We start from the raw sequence: 19483 nt of genomic DNA, 5'->3' as shown, positions 1-19483 counted from the left end.
GTGCATGGAACGAAGTGTGAGAAGTGTGAGCCTATCACCTACCTGGGAACGTGTGCATTGTGCTGGGAACAATAGCGGTAGGTGGCGCTCACAATGACCAAGTGCTACCGCTCTCTTGACCTCCTAACTCAAGATATAAGAAGACCTGAACCATATTTTGTTAATCTTTGATTCGTCTAGCATCCATATAAACAATTAAATGACTCACACATATGGACATTCTTTCGGGAAAATTATGACAGGAAAATACGTCTGCATAAGGAAGGCCAGTGTAGAAGAAATAAGTGTATGCGAGATTGAATGGATACTGAAGTCTCAGTAACAATGAATGACTCTTGACCGTCATCGTCAAAATGGTATATAAATATCACCACTAAATTTTAAAAGATTATGACTAGTCGATGGCAGAGTGAGACTCGCTTTCCCGCTGGTAGCACCTGGCGCGGAGTGTGTTAGTGGTGGGTTGTTACCTCTTTGTTAAGTTCCTCTCTGAGAAGATGTTGTGTCTGGGGTTTACGACTCTTATCGTCCCCCGTTTGTGTAACACCAAGGATTCTATACTGTAGGACGATAGCTCACTCCCCGAATGTGGCGCCGGCAAGCGACTGATAAGTATACAAAATTGTTGCCAGGCAAGGATTAAAGGGAGGAAGACGTGAGCATTTCGGTGAATTCACGTCTTTTTATTGTGCCCTTTTTTACCATCTGCAATGAGACCTAATTACTGTGCACCTATTAATTGCTCCAACAACACAAAAAGAACAGAAACCTGTCTTTCTTTTTATTCAGAAGAAATGCATTTAGTACTGATAAAGTTCCATTCTTCAGAAGGCTGGAACTCTCAAATTTCAGGTTATTATTCGTGATAGAACCGCCCACGACTCTTTAGACGAAGTTATATCTTCCTGTACACTTCGGTGTGATTTGAATGGTTTTCACACTCAATTCTTGGGTGCATTCATGAAAATGTTACCAACCCAACGCAAATTGTGTGGTAAAACTACGCAAAAAAAAAACAACTAAACCAAACCTAACCAAACCTGACCTAACCTAAACTAACTTATAACCTAACTTAACCCAACCGATTTCTACCTAACCGAACTTTACCTAATCTAACCTCATCTTTGTCTTGGCACCTTTGTGTTGTTTTGTGAAAAGCCAAATGGTTAAGGACCGGTAGAGTACAGCCATGGAACTCTATAATGATTTTTATATAGAGAGATAGAGCAGAATAAAAAAAAAAAATACGTTATACTGCTTTCGCCTCAAAATTTATATTCATCTAGCTACAGTATTTAGATTTTTCGATTTAATTTTAAGAATGTACAATTTGTAGTGTTTTAAATTCACACTAACAAGTTTGCGACATATATTGTTGACTTCATACTAATTTCATTATATGTCCAGCCAATTACCCCTAGGTACTTTACATATATGTATGGACGTATAAACATGTAGCTATGATCAAATACACATAACGATATAAACGACAACCAGCGAGAATTCCAGGGCGTCGCTTCCTTTCATCAGTGATGACAAGCAACGATCTGAATTGCAGTGTTTTTTTTACCACGTCCAGGAATAGCTCCAAGTTGGGTGAAACTGAGTTCCCGTCTTCACAGTCTAGACCTCGCGCTCAAGGACTGGGCTAACTTATCCAACGCATCTCCTTCTGATATATTCCCGTGTGTTCTAGCTCCTGGCGTAAACCTGAATGAGTGAGGGTATTACCATTGATTTCTGATATCTTTCATGAATGAACTTCTACCAAGAAAACTCATTTATTTATCTGTTCTTTGTGGCTTGGGAAATGATGTGGAATAATGTACAGGTTGAGAGAGAGAGAGAGAGAGAGAGAGAGAGAGAGAGAGAGAGCTCTATTATTAGTGAAACAGGGTATAACACTCCCCATTTTAGGAAACATAGTGGAAGCGCTGGGAGGGTTGGGGGAGGTTCTATGATATAAATATAACTCTGAAAATATAAAAATATTCTGGTTATGAACAGAAGAAAAAATAATTCTTCTACAGTTTATTATCCCTATGCTACCTGTGCACGTTATGATACACACACATGTACATATACCCACACACGCACGCACACACACACACACACGTGCGGGCACTATCTACTTTAATCACTATTTGACAAACATCCTGGAAACAATGGCTACTCCCGCTTGCATACACCATCCCTTCAACACACAACACTATCTACATATACCTTTCCTCTACCCATCTACACACACACACACACACACACACACAAAACACACAAAATATATAATTCAAACCTCCAGTAACAGTTACAATGAAAATGACTACTGAACGACAATTTACCGAGACAAACAGATTTTCTCTTTTCTTCCCTTCTCTCGTCTTTTATTCTCTTTCCCCTGGCTCTAACTTTCTTCCTGTCCCTGTTCCTCTCTTCCTTCCTTCCCTGTTTTCTTTTCTTATTCCGCCATTCCCTCCCCGCCTCACCATTAGCCCATCTCAGGGTCATTAAAGGCTGACCAACTGACGCTCAAGGTGAAGTTTACACAGGAAGAGAAATGTTGGAAGAACGGCAGGGAGGGCGAGCCAGGGAGTAAGTAAGGCAGGGAGATCCAGGAAGTAAATAAGGCAGAAAGACCCAGGGAGTAAGTAAGGCAGGGAGACCCAGGGAGTAAGACAGAAAGGGTCAAGGAGTAAGGGAGAGAGGGGGAGGGCTAGGGGTTAAGTGGGGCACGGAAAACTAGGAAGACAGAAAGACAGAGGAGACTAAACACTGTGAAAGGCGGGGAAGACTAAGGGTGGAAGGGAGTTCAGGGGGCAAAGGAGGCAGGGAGAATGAAGAAGTGAGTGAGTGAGGCAAGGAAGACCAGGAAGTTAGGGAGAGTGAGACAGAGAGGACCAAAGCCCCTTCAGTGGGTTATCAACACAACCCATCTGGCGTCGTCACCCCAACGTGACCAGATCGATCGTCTTGACGTCCTCCACCGAGCCCGCAGCTTCACTGGTCGATTCAGTGTTCCAGTAATATATTTCTGAACGATTACTTCATTTGGCGAATAATTATTTAATAAAATCCACAAATTGCCATGGAGGACAATACTGTTCTAGCAGGCCTTTGTAAAGAGTTACGTGATTCCTGTGGGCCGCTTGTAAACAAGTATCCAGTAAGATATTTAAAGTCTCACTGATTCACCAGGACTTGAAATCGGTGCTCTTATGCCTCAGGTCCAGTAGGAAACGTTTAATGACTTACACAAATGTTGTACGTTTTATGTTTTATCGTATTGAGACTAATATAAAGCACAGCCAAGAATGTGACCTCCCAAGTTACTCAGAAGTTATGGCTTGTTTCGTACACAAGATAAAATCTTAATTTCTTTGAACTGTTATTTATTCTTAATATCATCAAGTTAGATTAAGCTCGATTCGACTGGGTTGAGTTGGGTTGGATTAAATTAGGTTAGGGTTAGGTTACTTTACATGAAGTTTGATTAAGTTAGGTTTGGTCAGGCAGCGTTACGTTAGGTCAAGTTAGATGAGTTTGAGTTAGATTGTATTATTATCAAATACATTTAAATCACATGAGCGTATATAATTCCGTTACAATTGATCTACTAAAATAATGACAGACTTTATCCCAAAATGATTCGACAGAGTTCACGTTATTATGTCACTGAAGAACGATCGGCGCCCCTTCACATGATAAGATTTGTTCTGTTCTCATTTTTCTCAATGCCTCTTCTAGCGGCCCAAAATATAAAATTTCCTCTGTCAATAATAATCCACTCAAATCCGCTGTTTTAAAGTGCATTATTTACTGGGAAAAATCATAATCTGACTCACTGCGGCCACATGACTTGTACTGGTAGACTGTCCCATAGGCCTACCAAGTATATAACTACACACACACACACACACACACACACACACACACACACGTACTGAACCTTCTCTGTGATGCTGGTGTTATCACAGATCGATGAAATCTGTAACTGAAGAGGAGGGCGACAGAATTGGCTACACTGGCTAGTCTCATTTCTGGGTGGCGACGAAGGGGAAGTTTTGGCGTCATCTGAGGGTGATAGTGCGAGGCTGCAGGAAATAATAACACTGGTATTATTTTGCCTTTGGGGACGGAGGGGAGGAGGGTTAAGATTGGTAGAAATGGTTTGTGTAATCTGTCTGTTATGTCTGAGGGAAGGTAGATGACTGTCAATAATAACCTACATAATCTATTAGTGAAGATGATTCAGGTGTGTGACTGAAAGAAGTATATTAAACAGCATTAATCTAAGTCAGGTATGGTTTTGGCAGGAGGAAATTAATGTTCTCAGCACTGCTTCGTGTGTGATGAGAGAGGGAGAAGTTTGGCAATAAAGGTCCAAGTCCTGTGTACCACTACTAAACTAAACTAGACTCACGCCGTTCCCGTTCTTCTCCTACTCCCTGAGCCTCCTCCCTCACTCTTGCCATTGTTCCCCTATAAAACCTTTAATGGAGAGCCCTTACTGCTTCTGTCTGCCTGACCTCTGCCTTTCTCACGCCACTTCTTCCTTTCATATCCTATCCGTGTCCTTCACTCATTTTTTTTCACTTCACCCCTTCTTACTCCAAGGTCTTATACAGTCAATGAACGGGTCGCAGGACGATAAGTTCAACATTCCACGTTTTTTGACAAGACATGGCCAAGTTGCCTTATAGGGAGAAGTGAAAATATTAATGAATCCAGATATTTCCAACAGTGCCACGTAATAGAAGGTGTGGATGTGCTAATGGCAAGAGGAGCTGTGTGTTTAGTGTCAGTGATCGAAAGTTGATGTTTAATTAAATGGCGGAAAAACTGCAACCCAGAAAGGGACTATTAGTAGGAGTCCTTGAGTAATTTTTATTGACCACTATGTCTTATGTTTAATAATTGTTTGATTTGTTCCATTCTGATAACATTTTCATTTTCAGTGAAAAATCAGGAATTCTTTCATTTGTTCAATTACACAAAAATAATCAAATTTAAGTTAACTGTGTAATAATATAATACAAATTATATTATAAAATGTTAACATCTTTTTTCTTTAAATTAATACGTGTTCAAAACAAAATTCACAAAGCAAGTTTCACCTGTCTTACCATCAGATGTGACTTGTTTATTTCATATATCTCGATCTCATTGCGGTAGACAATGGATTGGCTGTTAGGGTTCTGTTTGACAGGCCTAAATGGCATTCAACAGTGTGTCTGTTAGACGCGAGTCTAGCTAAAGCATCCCATTCTGTCGTGGTCACTGAGGCCTATGTGAGAGGGGATCCACAGCATCTTGACCCTTGACACCATCGACAGCACGCCGCGCATAAATAGCATGTGTCTGGCTTCATTGATGAGTGTATGACACTGAGTTTAGGGTAGGTATTTAAACTAGGGAGTCAATGATGATGAGACTGTGCAGTGATTCCTACAAGTTTGAGGGCGGTGAGTTTGTAGAGTGTATGCCCATTTATTGATTCTATCTCCATCCTCTAGTTTATTACCGTTAGGCTGAGTGACAGTGACAGCACTTGCAGCCCTCCCACAGGCAGTGTTGAGAAAGCCATCAGAGTAGATGGTGTGTGTGTGTGTGATGTTGCTTTCAGTCTCTAGGTTGTGTATGTTTTAAAGAGCCCTTACTTTGGTGATGTGTTGGATGTGACGCTATGTACTTATAGTCAGTTGTGTTGACGGGTATATAGGTGTTTTGATGTCAAGGGGTGGCAGCTGGCAGGAAGTAGTACCGTTCTGTGACATCTCTATACAAGCCGCCTAGTCCAAACATCATAATATGTGTAGTTGTTGACTTGATACATTGAGATTCACCATTTCATGACTCAAATAGTCTTGCTGTTTCATGGTCGTAGTATTACCTGGATCAATACACACGAGGTGTGACTATCGCCCCCATGCACAGTTGGGAATGTAGTAATGCAATTAAATACACTTTTGCCATGCGTGAAGCCATTTAGGTTAGGGGACACGTGGAGGGTGTGGTGGTGGTGGTAATGGGGGTAGTAGTGGGGGTGGGGTGGTGGTGATGGTTGTGGTTGTGATGATGGTAGTAATGGTGGTAAGAGAGGTGATGGTGAATCGTGTTTTCCCGGGACAACTGTAAAAAAATCCTGGTAATTCTTAGTCTTTGCAAAGCGTTGAATATTAAAAAAAAAATCTGAATAAACTAATAAGAGAAATATAATATTTCTGGCCAAATATTTTCTCTTTCATGGCCGTTTACTCTTACAACACATATTCAAGGAAAATGCAGTTCACCTTGCGTCCATTGCCGAATCTCGTCGCCTGCGTTTCAGTGCATTGAGTCTCGAGCAGAACTTAGTTAGGTTCTAGAAACCTGCACACAACCATAATAAGAGAGGGGCCTGTGTAGGTGCGAGGCTACACTACTGATCACCCCGCAAATTAGAGCGTAAACCTCTCGATAAATAAAAGGCAGATATTACTTTATGTTGACAACATTATTTCATCAAAAACTGACAATAATTGAATTGCACCTCGTGTCTAAGTAGGAACCAGTTACGGGGATCTGTTATTTGTAAGTGATGCATGAAATGACAAAATCATACAAAGTAGTAGTAGACAACTATCAAACAGGGAGATAATACCGCCAGGGAAAATATTGGAAGCATATTGTGTTGTCTAATGGTAGACCCTGCTGCCATATGGCATCACAAAAATTGTGACCAAGTCCCAGGTTGCTGATCTGAATTCCTGACTCATTCACACACAATTGCAGGGTCTCAATTGTTTCACCTTTTTTGACAACACAACTTATATATCGTTTCTCACTCTTGATTTGATTTCATTTATTTTCGTTTCTGTATTTATTTTTAGTTAATTTTTTCGCCCCTCCCCCCCCGGCCCCGATGTGGGTCGGTGACCTATGCCTGGTTGGGCTAATCCCCGTTAAAATATAAATAAATAAAAATGAAAACCATAATACATAAGTTAGTCTATTAGCTTAAATCCTACAGTATGCATAATTGTATTGAAACTATAACCAAACAGGAAATGCTTGCAGCAGGTGGAACTGCGGTCTGCTAACTCATCATTGTCATACACACATTAATATTTTTAAGATAAACGTAGTTTACCGCTTCCATGATATGTTTTTATTGCAGATTACATAATATTAATTATTTAATGCTTATGTAAACAAAATCAAATACATCCGTTCTTTATTGGGTCAGAAAGTCACCCTGTCATAAAAGGGCACATTGAGACTCCAGCCCCCTATCACCCCTAACATACATGAGAGTTGTCTAAGACATATATTGCGACCTGTAGCACAAGCTGGGAATACCACTCTAATGTGTGGGAAGACATTCTAAGCATAAGTTGTATTTTGCTTTTTGTATTTTAATCCTTGCTCAATACATACGAGTACAGCATTGTAACTACACAACCAACTCCTTAAACCTCTCCCATCCCTCTAGCCCCATAACACACCACCCTCTCACACACCAGCCCCCGTTACCCCACCTCCTCACACACCAGCCCCCGTTACCTCCCCCCTCACACAGCAGCCCCCATTACCCCTCCCCCTCACACCAGCCACCGTTACCCCCCCCCCTCTCCCCCATAGTTGTAAATGCTTGGGATTCACGAGTCGATACTCTCGGGGAGGGTGGAATAACAACGCTGACTGTACGAGTCAGAAAAATCCCCAACTGTACACCCTGCCATCCTTTGCTGTACTATACACCCTTGGCTGCCCTATGTACATCCTACCATTTCTTGCTGTACACCCTACCATCCGTTTTGTACACCCTTGGCTGCCCTATGTACACCTTGCCATCCCTTGTTGTACACCCTTGGCTGCACTGTACGCCTTAGCATCACTTGTCTTCCTCTCCCGGTAACTTTGGCAGCCAAATTCTCCAACCACCCATTAACCCTTCGGCTTCAATCTTCTGTCGACTATCTCTCACTCTCGCTTCTATCTCTCAGCATCACTTCTATCTCTTACCCTCACTTGCATCATCTCTCTCTCTCTCTCTCTCTCTCTCTCTCTCTCTCTCTCTCTCTTTCGTCCAAGTTATCTTCACGCTTGTCTTCCCTTTAAATACAACTCCTCTTCTCCCATCCCTCAGGCCACCAGTCTTTGCTCCTTCCTCCCTCTGCCCATCCATTCTCCACTATTTACACATTATCTTCCCTTCCCTTTCTCCATCTTTCCCATCATTCCCTTCCTCTTCTCCCTCCTTCCCATTCTTCCCTTCCTCTTCTCCCTCTTGCCCATTCTTCCCTTCAATTTCTCCATCTTTCCCATACTTCCCCCTCTCCCCTTCCCCCTCCCCCTTCCCCTCCTTCTCCCCTTCCCCCTCCCCCTGCTAACAAACACCACTGGTTAGGTCCCACATAAGGGCAACCTCCCTTGGGTCCTTGTTTATTCTCTCATGTTAGCGTCACAGAATTTATTACGGGCGGAATAATTATGAACTCAAGTAAAATTATTTTTGTGAACCTCTCCAACAAGCAGAAGGGGGGGGGTGCTGGGGGGCGGGGGTGTGGTGGGAGGCAGGGGTGTTCTGGGGGCGGGGGTGTGCTGGAGGCCAGAGGTGTGGTGGGGACCGGGTGTGTTCTGGAGGGCGGGAGTGTGCTGGGGTGCGGGAATTTCTTGGAGAGTTGTACTGGGGGGTTGTGCTGGGGGTTGTGCGTGCAGTGGGGTTTGTACCGGGGATTGATGCTGAGGAAGAGGAGGAGAGAAAATAATGATATTTTTTTCCACTTGCTTCCTAGGTGAGTCGAGATCCATCCACCTCAGCCTACTGCCTCCATAACACCTCTCTCGACTCCTTCTCTTTGGTGCTCTGTTACTTCGCTCTAAGTCCACGTTACAAATTTTAATCTGGTTACTGTTCCCGGGACCTCTATGTCCGCATGTCAGCTTGCAAAACTTGATCCCTCAGCGCACGGTCTGCTGCTTCCTCCCATAAATATGCTCGGGAATCCGGTAGGTAAAAATATATTTTTATTTGCAAAATTTCTCGGCTTTACTCTGGTTAGGTATATACTGTATTACCTTGACTATCACAGTTAACCCTCCCTGACATGGGTAACCATCTCAACCTAACCTAACCTAAACTAACCTAACCTAACCTTGACTGTCACAGTTAACCCTCCTTGACATGGGTAGCCACCTCCCGCAATCACCATGGCAATATCTCAGTCGGGGGTCCGTGGTCAATAATAATAATAAAGTGCTCAGCCTTTGGACCCATGTCCTTGGGACCCATTTTGGAGCTATTGCTGGAACAGTCAGACAGAGACACTCATAGTCAGGCAGACAGACCCCCACTTACAGTAATGAGGAACTAGGTGAGAAGGTGAGACGCGTGAAAAAGTACAGTAAAATGGGCACAATATGAAGGATATAACTCAAGTCTGGGCAGTATGGGAGTGGAACCTTAATCAACAATTCCTTAACCTCTCCACATGTTATTTCGTCATTTCGTTTTTCCAATCCTTTCGAAAGACTTCCTCATTAATGTGAACTCGACTATTAGGTGTTAGTCAAGATTGTCGTAGTATTTATTATTATATTAAATTAGCATTTTATGGGATTTTTAGCCTACACAAAACCATTTATGACAAAATATATAGAAGGAAAAAGGGGAATTGAAGAAGCGAGACAGAAGAAGAAAGAAAGAATGAATAAGCAATAGAAAAGATAAACATTGAGAGAGAAAACGAAAATGCAGGAAAGAAACAAGAGAAATAGAGAAAGGGGGAAGAAAGATGGGGAGAGGAGAACTAAGAAGAGTGATAGAAAGGGAGAAATGGAAATGAAGGTAGAGAGAAATGGAGGAAAGAAGAAAGAAAGAGTGAGAGAGAGAGAGAGAGGAAGGAGACAAAAGGGAGTAAAACTACAGCCGGTGTTCCAGAAAAATCAATTTGTCTTTTCACTATTTAGAAATATCCTTGAATAGGTTAGGTTAGGTTTTGGTTAGGACAGTAAACATTACGTCTACACACAAAAGCCAATATCCCAGGAGCTTCAGTATACGAGAACCAACTTTTCCAATGAATGCAAGAGGATTTTGTTCCCTTAAGAATATAGCAAACGTTTTCAATAATACCAACAGTTGATATTCTTAGGAAACAAAACATCTTTTTATTCATATCAGTGAGACGTTTCTGGTTTTTTTTTTTATCTATTACAAGTGAATTAATAACATTTTTGTTCGTATTTAAATTAATGCCTAGATGATCAAAACATAAAATCAATCCCATTATAATAGGAATTCACACTTGGAAGTGTTTTCATATTAAGCCAAAATGAAAAATGAAACGCCATCTATGAGTCATCAAGAGACAAGACACATTGCTGAAGAATCAATATGGGGGACTAGTGAGACCGGCCTCCCTATAACGAGGTCTTGGCTGGTGTAATCTGACACCCACCACGGCACAAGGGAGGCAGCTGGCAGAGGGAAGGTGGTACAGTGCAGCTGGCAGAGGGAAGGTGGTATAGTGCAGCTGGCAGAGGGAAGGTGGTACAGTGCAGCTGGCAGAGGGAAGATGGTATAGTGCAGCTGGCAGAGGGAAGGTGGTGCAGTGCAGCTGGCAGAGGGAAGGTGGTGCAGTGCAGCTGGCAGAGGGAAGGTGGTATAGTGCAGCTGGCAGAGGGAAGGTGGTGCAGTGCAGCTGGCAGAGGAAGGTGGTGCAGTGCAGCTGGCAGAGGGAAGGTGGTATAGTGCAGCTGGCAGAGGAAGGTGGTACAGTGCAGCTGGCAGAGGGAAGTGGTGCAGTGCAGCTGGCAGAGGGAAGGTGGTATAGTGCAGCTGGCAGAGGGAAGGTGGTACAGTGCAGCTGGCAGAGGGAAGGTGGTACAGTGCAGCTGGCAGAGGGAAGGTGGTACAGTGCAGCTGGCAGAGGGAAGGTGGTACAGTGCAGCTGGCAGAGGGAAGGTGGTACAGTGCAGCTGGCAGAGGGAAGGTGGTACAGTGCAGCTGGCAGAGGGAAGGTGGTACAGTGCAGCTGGCAGAGAGGATATGGCTGAGGGAAACTGATATAGAGTTGATAAAAGACGGCTGACAGAGAGAAGGTGACAGAGAGGAGGTGGCAGACAGCGGCAGGTAGAGGAGTACTGAAAGTTAGCAGATGATAATTGACAGTGGAGTTAGTAGAGGGCAGCTGTCAGGATCTGATTGGAGAGAGGTGGCAATTAGGAGAGGAGAGAGGCTGCAGGGATGGGGTGAGGATATGCCGGTACACAATCTCTGTTCCTTCGTTACAGAGATCAGTCGCCTCGTTATCAACACCTCATATAACTATCCAGTAATGTCATACATACAACTGCAGTAAGAACAGCTGTCAAGGGAGTGTGATGTACTCATTCAATACTTCTCATCATTATCTTAGAGATCAATATGACACATATTTAGACAAACTCTTCCTGATGATAAATTTGAGAGTAAATTTCAGTAACAGGTATCAACGGTGTCATGAATAAATTTTACATATAATTTGTATATTAAGGTATTTAATTTACGGGTCATATGTAACTCCTGGTCAATTTTAGCTATGCTGTAGGATGGTTGTAGTCAAGGGCAATCACACAGTCTACTTATTCGTTACCTTTCATTCATTCTTGCTGCAGTAACAGGTTTTATCCCGCTATAGTGTGAGGCTCCACAAGAAGACCCTAAAAATCATTTGGTTTATCCCAATTTTTACACACAGTCAACCATTACCCTAAAAACACTGGGCTCCACGATCCAATATCACACACACACACACACACACACACACACACACACACACACCGCTGCTGCTTTTTGGATATCCACATTCCTCACTTCCAGTATATCCTTCTCCCTATCTTTCTCTTTCTCTCACCAATTCTCAATTTCACATCCTCTTGTCAATATTTTACCTACCATTCTCTAAGTACATCGACACCGTCTGAGCAAACTCTAATCAACTTTGTCGCAGGCTAATTACCTATCGTCCATTCTCATGTTACATTTACTAGTTCTTCATAATTTTTCCCCTTTCTTTCCCACAATATATCCCTCCTTTATTTTTTAGCTGTCATTTCTTTTGTACACTTTGTTTCACACCCCTTTCAGATCCCATTTGAGCAGTTTATTAGTCTCTCTCTACGTCTACACCCTTGTGAAATCTCCCTGATAATCTTCCATCTGCTCTTGTTTTCCATTCATTCACCTTTATATTGTCTTTGTGATAATTTGTATACACTAGGGATGAACTTGAAGATAGAGATCAGGGTGAGGGAGAGGTGAACCTGAGGACTGAGCCAGCCACCATGCCAAAGCTTCCAATAATCACAATCACAAACATAAACATGCTGGGTAAGGGATCAACGAGTACTCACGTGTGTTGAAGCTCCACAGTTCGGCAGAGGAACCTCGTAAGTCCTGGTAGCCGCCGTAGATGAGCATGGAGTCTCCTATCATGAGAGCAGTATGGCCTCTGCGACCAGTGGGTCCAGACGCGCCGCCACTGAGCCCGCGACCACCACAAGCTGGTGCTACCCCTCGTCCTCTGCCCTCCCACCGCCACTTCCGCCACACTTTCGTCTGGCGGAGAGTAAAATATTACATGTAACAATATATCTAGAAATAAAGGTCATTCATTACAGTGATAAAAATATGTCACGAGTGATGTAAAGCAAATTAAACATCGTCTGGGTGGATGCAAACCGTTACTATAGCAGATTATATACAGTATTATGGCGCTAAAGATGCTGTTACTTTAAATTAATGGAGTCATCGCTGGAGAGTTTCATTTCATCGTTTTCTTTAACGCCAGAAAACCCTCATCGTTTTCTTTAATAAACGACAGATAACGTGTGATTTTACTGCGAGATCCCTTACCTTCGCTGGTGAGCTCTAAGCCTGCAGAGGTCCTCAAAAGACGGACCGTGGTCCTCTAGGGGCGGACAGCTGCCGTCATCAGTCCGGACCACGGAGCTAATTCTAATCGCAGCCCACATATAGTAAATTCTACAGAGGTCGAGAAAGCTTCCAACTTGTCAACTCACGTTCGTCAGTCTTTTTAGCAATACATACATCTGTGAGTCAATACCCTCGAGTATGAATTTTCCCAAGTACAAATACCCTTCCCGGCTCACAGAACTCTATCTTGAACAGTGTGTCGGTCTGGGTAACTCAGTTCGTGTGTTGACAAGATCGTGGACCAGCAAAACCCGCTGTACTACTCACATACTATACACCACTCAAGCCTGACTCGTTAATAGTTGTGATAAACACCGCATGTCCATCACCACCACACATCCCTCACGACTGCACCTCTGTCACCACCACACATCACTCACTAGTCATCACCTCACACACCCGCAACTTGTCACACAAATCAGCCACATGTCACTTTCACACATATACACACATCCTCAGTTGTTACACACACACACACACACACACACACACACACACACACACACACACACACACACACACACACACACACACACACACACTGTTTTGCCTCTTTGCAACAAGTAGTAAACGCAATTAAACTTTATGATCTTCGACGTAACAAACGCTAAAGCCTTTTCACATTTAACTATCCACAACTGGGGTCACTGTAAGGCTCCTGGTTATCTGATTAATAGCACAAATTTCGTGTTGTTTTTCTCTTCCATTATTGCGTATTGTCCTTTAGTATTAATAGTTATATGTTCTAGTGAAGTAATACCCCCCCAACCCATCCCTACCCAGTCGTTTCAGTAATTATGCTGGAAGTTAATGAACACCACAAGCTTTATTATTCTTCATTTTCCTAACTTTTGCCTCAACTTCTTTTACCACCCCCTTCCTCCCCCCCAAAGGCAGCTTAGTTTTTGTTTCTGTTTCATTACCTTAACTGTATCATTATTATTCCACAGTTTCTCTATATAGTTTGACCACCTGTCCCTTACTTAAATAGGATCTCATTATCTTTACTTTTCATGTTTCAGTGTCATTTATCTAATATTTTCTAGTTAGTTAATATTATTTGTATGTATTTCCATAGTTAATTATTTTAAAGACAATATTCTTTAATTTGTTTACTTTTCTATTTCATTTCTCCACAAAGATCATCATATGTCTATTACTCTGTCTAATAATCTAGGTAACATTTTGTAAGCAATGGCACATCTATAAAGTTCAATTTCTTGTTCTTCAAGTTCTTCATCAAACAGAACTAAGAATCTGTTTTGGGTTTTAATTTTATATGTTATCCGTGCCTCTGTTTTCAGCTTCTAGAAACCCCATTTAATGTAATCAAATTTTTCTCCTCTACTATCTTAAGTTGTAGCCTCATTAATGTCTACTGTGATCATGGTCTAACCCACACATAGTCTCCTTCAATCTTATTCAAGTTTACCAATTTCTTGAACTTTCATCGGAATAAAATATAATCTATTTCAATCCTGAGAATAATATTTTTTAATCTTGAAGTGAAATCCATATACAATACTAAAAACCCTCGGGTGATGTTGAAATAATCATTTTATTTTCATATCAACAGTCAACAAAACTTTCTCCTCTCTCGGTTCAATTAAACGACGTATTTGATCCCCCTCCTGGTGTTTCTTGCCCAGCCTTTATCCTTACATTAAAAGCCTCCATTATAAATTCAGGATTAAGTTAATTTTACAGCCTCTCTTGCCTTCTAGGAAATCTCATAAAACATTTCTATACTGGGGTGGGGGGTGTTGCAGAAAGCGATAGTGGTAGCCTATATCAGTGGATGGGAAGAGGAGCCAGCCAGAAACCGCTGACAAGGCGCGGCCTAATTGCATCCGGCTCTCCTCGCCCTCGTTCTCTGGTGGTGAAAAGCTCGGTTCTTTGGTTGGAGACAGTCTGGATTTTAAAGGGACTTGAACTTTCTAGGGAAAATGCTCCTATATCAAACGATGACCAACTCATCTAAGAAAAAACATGTTTCTGTGGATTCAATTTTTCTCTTGTTTCATATATTTATTGCCATGGATAATTCTTCACTGCATATCGTCTAGAATCTTTGCAAAAACGTATGACAGGCCCAGCAAAACACAGAAGGTCTATTGGCTCTCATCAGAAACGTTGCACCTGCAGTTGATACATGCTAGTCCCGTTATAATACTCGACTAGCACCCACAGAACACCTGATACCGCCGGTACAACACATCGAGACTAAAGACCCACCTCTCTTCCTTACAGTGCATAAATATCTTGGACATGTTACTCACATTGCGCAAGGCTTCATAAAGCATCGCCGTATTTGTTTGAATTGGATGTGGATGAATGGCTCAAGTTTAGTTCCTGTTTTATGTCATTTATGGAAGCACTTGTATGATAAAGTAGAGGGAAGCATTTCTCTGGCATATGGATTTGCAAAGCCTATGTACTGTACATGCTTAACGATGGGTACTGAAGGTAGTTTTGTGTGTATAAATAATCAGCATGAAAGCATCTACCATCACACCAAATTTCATGTTTATTTTCACTCATCAAAAAGAAATTTGTGCAGTTGTTCAAGTGTAATACTCTGTTGTCCTACGAAGCAAACAGTTTCATTCTTGTGTTTTCTTGGTTTTAGAAGACTCTCCTATAAGGATGTAAGCATCACAGTGAGAGGTGAACAACGAATGAAATGCCAATACTAAAGCCCGGATCTAGGATTTGCTGTGAGAGGGACGGAATGAAAAGCTCTTTACATACCAGTGCCGGTTCCATTAGGCGTTGTCATACTACGTTTGGTTTCGTTGGTAAGGGAACAGCTTCACTTCACCTGCTTAATAACCTATACGGTATCTCCGGATGCTTGAAAGGTTCACAGATATGCTCTATGACAATGGCACCCCGGAGAGTACTGTCAGCGAAACAAGGATGAATCTCTTCTATAAAAATATACGGCCAATTGAAAGACCTCCCACTCAAGTAAGATAATTATAGAGGAGTTACGTTTTTTAAATATTTGTATTAAAAAAAATCATAGGATCGAACGTTTCAGAGATCTCCCGTACGTAAAAATAACACTGATGAATATTACAGGAGTATCAGAAGGGAGTAGGTGAAGGCACTCATAGGATTACTTACCCTGCCACCGTGTTCATAATTTATGCCGTGAGACCATCGATCTCAACCCAAAATAACTCATTCCTGAGATGATCCTCGGAAAGGCTTCATGAAAGTTTAAAAACTAGTAAAAGCTCGAAGTGTCCTGTAAATAAAGTGATCAACCTTGTCATCAATCACTGGAATTCCACGCCAACAGTTTGACCTTGATTTATAATTTTAAAAAAAAAGAAGACTGACCTGCTCGGGTATCGGATAAGAAACATTTTGGCAGACAATGAAAGTTCCTGCAATACATATTCTCGAGCTAAAGTACACTAGACCCTCTTCACGTTTTTTTCTGAACTCCGTCTTTGATGAAACTTAACTAAAAATTACATGTGATTAATTCTGAATCTTTGATCTTCGAAGTCAAAACATCAGAAGTTCTATCAAACTATCCCATCAGATTCTTAAACACAATTACTATAAGACTCTGTTAAAGGTCGAGGTCACAGGATTAGATATAATTCACCTGACTGTAAGTTATTATCCTTAAACTTTTGGGTCATTCCTGTTTTCACCTAAAAATTTCTCCTACGCTACACAACAATTTTCGTTAAGTTTTCCTCCCCCCCCTTCCCCCCTTTCCATCTAAGGTGTTGTCTACAAGGACATTACGCTGTGTTGTTCCACTTCAACAAAAACATGTATCCTAAAATCAAATTACTGAAATTTTCCGTTTTCCACAAACAAATTTATTGTTCCTCAATAACTTATCAATATTATTTCTAGCAGTCATACTTTTAAATAGAAAAAATATTTACTGTGCATAATTTACCTGATGTTTCGTCATTAAACTTCTTTTGAAAAAGTCTAGTGACGAAACGTCAGGAATAAAGCTCCATCTACTAGTCGTGTTTCCTTCACTACCATCAGTCTACTATGAACAATGTTCAAACATTTGCCGAAAAACATAATTAAAAAGTTGAAACACACGTAAAGTTAGTTTTTACAGTGTCATAGAGGAACCTTTCAAAAAGGTAAACAAATTCGTTCATTTACTATGAAAGGAATTTCCTTGGTCGTTTGAAACTGTATCATTCACGCATAGTACAGAAGACAGCCACGGACTACACCAGGTTTACTGCCGAATATAACTGCAAACAAATCATACCTGAGGAATGTATATCCAGAGCGGCGTCTCGTTGGACATACAGAGTTCGCCGCCGAAGACGAAGAATTTGTCTCCTGCTTTTATCATAGTGTGTTGCTGCAAGGTGGGCGGCCTCGACCCAGTGTCCTCCCGCACCTCCCGCCACGCCCGAGTCACTGCCGGGGAAAATTGTCTTATTAACCAAGAACCCGAGAGTCATGGGAAAAGAAAACAGTTGTTATGGAGGGAAAATACCAGTCATGTTAGGGAAGAAATACTCGTAACGATGAGACGCTGGTGAGTTAGGCTGAGGAAGGAGCATCAGTGTTGTTCAGGAAGGGATATGAACGACGCTGATGAAGTGTTACTCAGGGGAAAATACCCACCATATTAAGGAGGATTATCCGTGATGCTTGTGTTATAGTCTAATGCTACCAAGAAACACCTGAATTTCTACGACCAGTATATAGAGAAAAGCTTACAAGCATCTTAATGTTTCTCTCTGACCAATGAATATAAGTTTCCTCACCCTCATCACGATTGTTTCTTCAACAATATTCTCACCCATAAGAAAAAATACTTGTTTTTTAATCTGTAGGTTAATAAAATTTTTTAATTAACGTAGAAAACTGAGACACCCATCCTGAAAATATGGAAATAATGTTTAATTAGTGAAACTGATTTAACATTGTCTGTCAAGGAAATTTTGGTTTGTATAAATTAAATGAATTAAAAAAAACAGCCCAACAGAAGACGGTGTACCAGTGTTGGCTATAGTGAATGTTAAGTCTTCAATAGAGGTTCGTAGTTTTATTGAAGAACACAGATGCTACAGAGGGAAGGAAAAACTACTGAGAGATGAACACAAATTCTACTGTGAAAGGAAAACATGTAACACTAAGGTTGGAACATATGTCTCAGAGGAACTACAGTGTTACTGAGAGTGGAACTCGAGTGTTTCAGCGGAAGGAACACAGAAAATCCTGTAGTGGGAATCCGGTGAAAGAAACAAATGGGTTCACAAAAAAACCCTACTGATAATACGGAAGTACCATCAGTGTTGCTTAGAAAGGAACATCGGTGTTACTGAGGAGACATTTCGGGGTTACTGTGGAAAACGACAAACAAACTGCTGGGGAAGTATCATTACTGAGGAAGGAGTATCAGTGATAGTGTTATAATGAATGAGGTCAATAATAGCCACGAGAAGCATCAGTAATTTTAATTTAGGAAAATAGATGATACTAAATGTTAATGAAGGAAGATTATTATTGATACTGTCAGAAGAACACCAGCAATACTGACTGACAATCACCAGTAATACTGACTGAGGATCATCACTGATATTCACTGAGGAACGTCAGTCATGATGACTTAGAAGGAACTGTGATACTTAGCCAAGAAGCGAGGCTGAGTGACGAGTATGATCCATACAACTAAACCTCATAAGCTGTACTGCCTCATCTCTCGAACATGGCTCGTACCACACTCGGTATCTGCCCCCATGTTGTGAGCTGCCAGAGTCACTTGTCGCCTCCAGCACCTCCCTCCCCTCAACTACTTTCTCCCAGGATTTACCAGCAAACTCCCACCAACGAAACAGTGCAGGAAATGATGAACACTTTATGACTGATATGAAAGTGACAATTTCATTTCGAAAAAAAGTATGAGCATGGTCAGTGTTTATTATCTGTACGACACACCGGAAGGAAGGTACTGTGACAAACACAAAGGGACTTTCCACACAACACCAGCATGGCTGACACCGTACATGTTATTCCCACTACACGTCTCTTCACCATCTTTGACGTTAAATTTGCCATGTTATTATTGCTCTTTAACCAAAAAAAGGTCTTTAATCTCGTAACAAGATTAGTAACTACACTAGTCCATCAACAATTAAAAATTATGAGAAATATAACTGGCATTCCTTCCCTTAATGATACCCTCCCGCCATCCTCCTTCACTATACTGTATGATATTGTTCTCGGGCACATGTCCTTAACCACCACCAATATTTCGTTCATCACCACAATTTTGCGTTTCAATCTCGCACCATTTTTTTCCTTCTCAAATACCATTACCGTTTCCTTTTATTCCTTGCTCTGTCAAACCCACTCGCCACCCTTTCCTCCGTATCCCTTCAAACAGTCACAGATTCGTTTCTGTCTCAGCCACTTTCATTACCCTCTTCATCCCAACCATAAATTACAATAAGAAACAACCAAGCACCTGCATGCCTGACACTGTACCTGTCTTTACTGTAGTGATGTCTTGTTGTA

The 19483-nt window shown here is 41.6% G+C and overlaps 1 protein-coding gene across 2 annotated transcripts in view; it reads right to left on the bottom strand.

Annotated features, from left to right (window-relative positions):
* Nucleotides 1-19483, bottom strand: part of LOC121871468 (tip elongation aberrant protein 1-like) — a 77994-nt gene that overhangs the window by 9489 nt on the left and 49022 nt on the right. For both annotated transcript variants that reach the window (XM_042373813.1, XM_042373811.1), the window contains exons 4-5: nucleotides 17223-17377; nucleotides 12376-12580 (exon numbers count right to left, since the gene is read on the bottom strand). In XM_042373813.1, the coding sequence (XP_042229747.1) occupies nucleotides 12376-12580; nucleotides 17223-17377 (360 nt within the window). The remainder of the gene's footprint in view (nucleotides 1-12375; nucleotides 12581-17222; nucleotides 17378-19483) is intronic.

The sequence above is a fragment of the Homarus americanus genome, unplaced genomic scaffold, assembly GCF_018991925.1.
Source record: "Homarus americanus isolate GMGI-L3 unplaced genomic scaffold, GMGI_Hamer_2.0 scaffold45698, whole genome shotgun sequence".
Lineage (NCBI taxonomy): Eukaryota > Metazoa > Arthropoda > Malacostraca > Decapoda > Nephropidae > Homarus > Homarus americanus.
The sequence above is the reverse complement of the archived record's forward strand: the minus strand, read 5'-3'. Positions and strand labels throughout refer to the sequence as shown.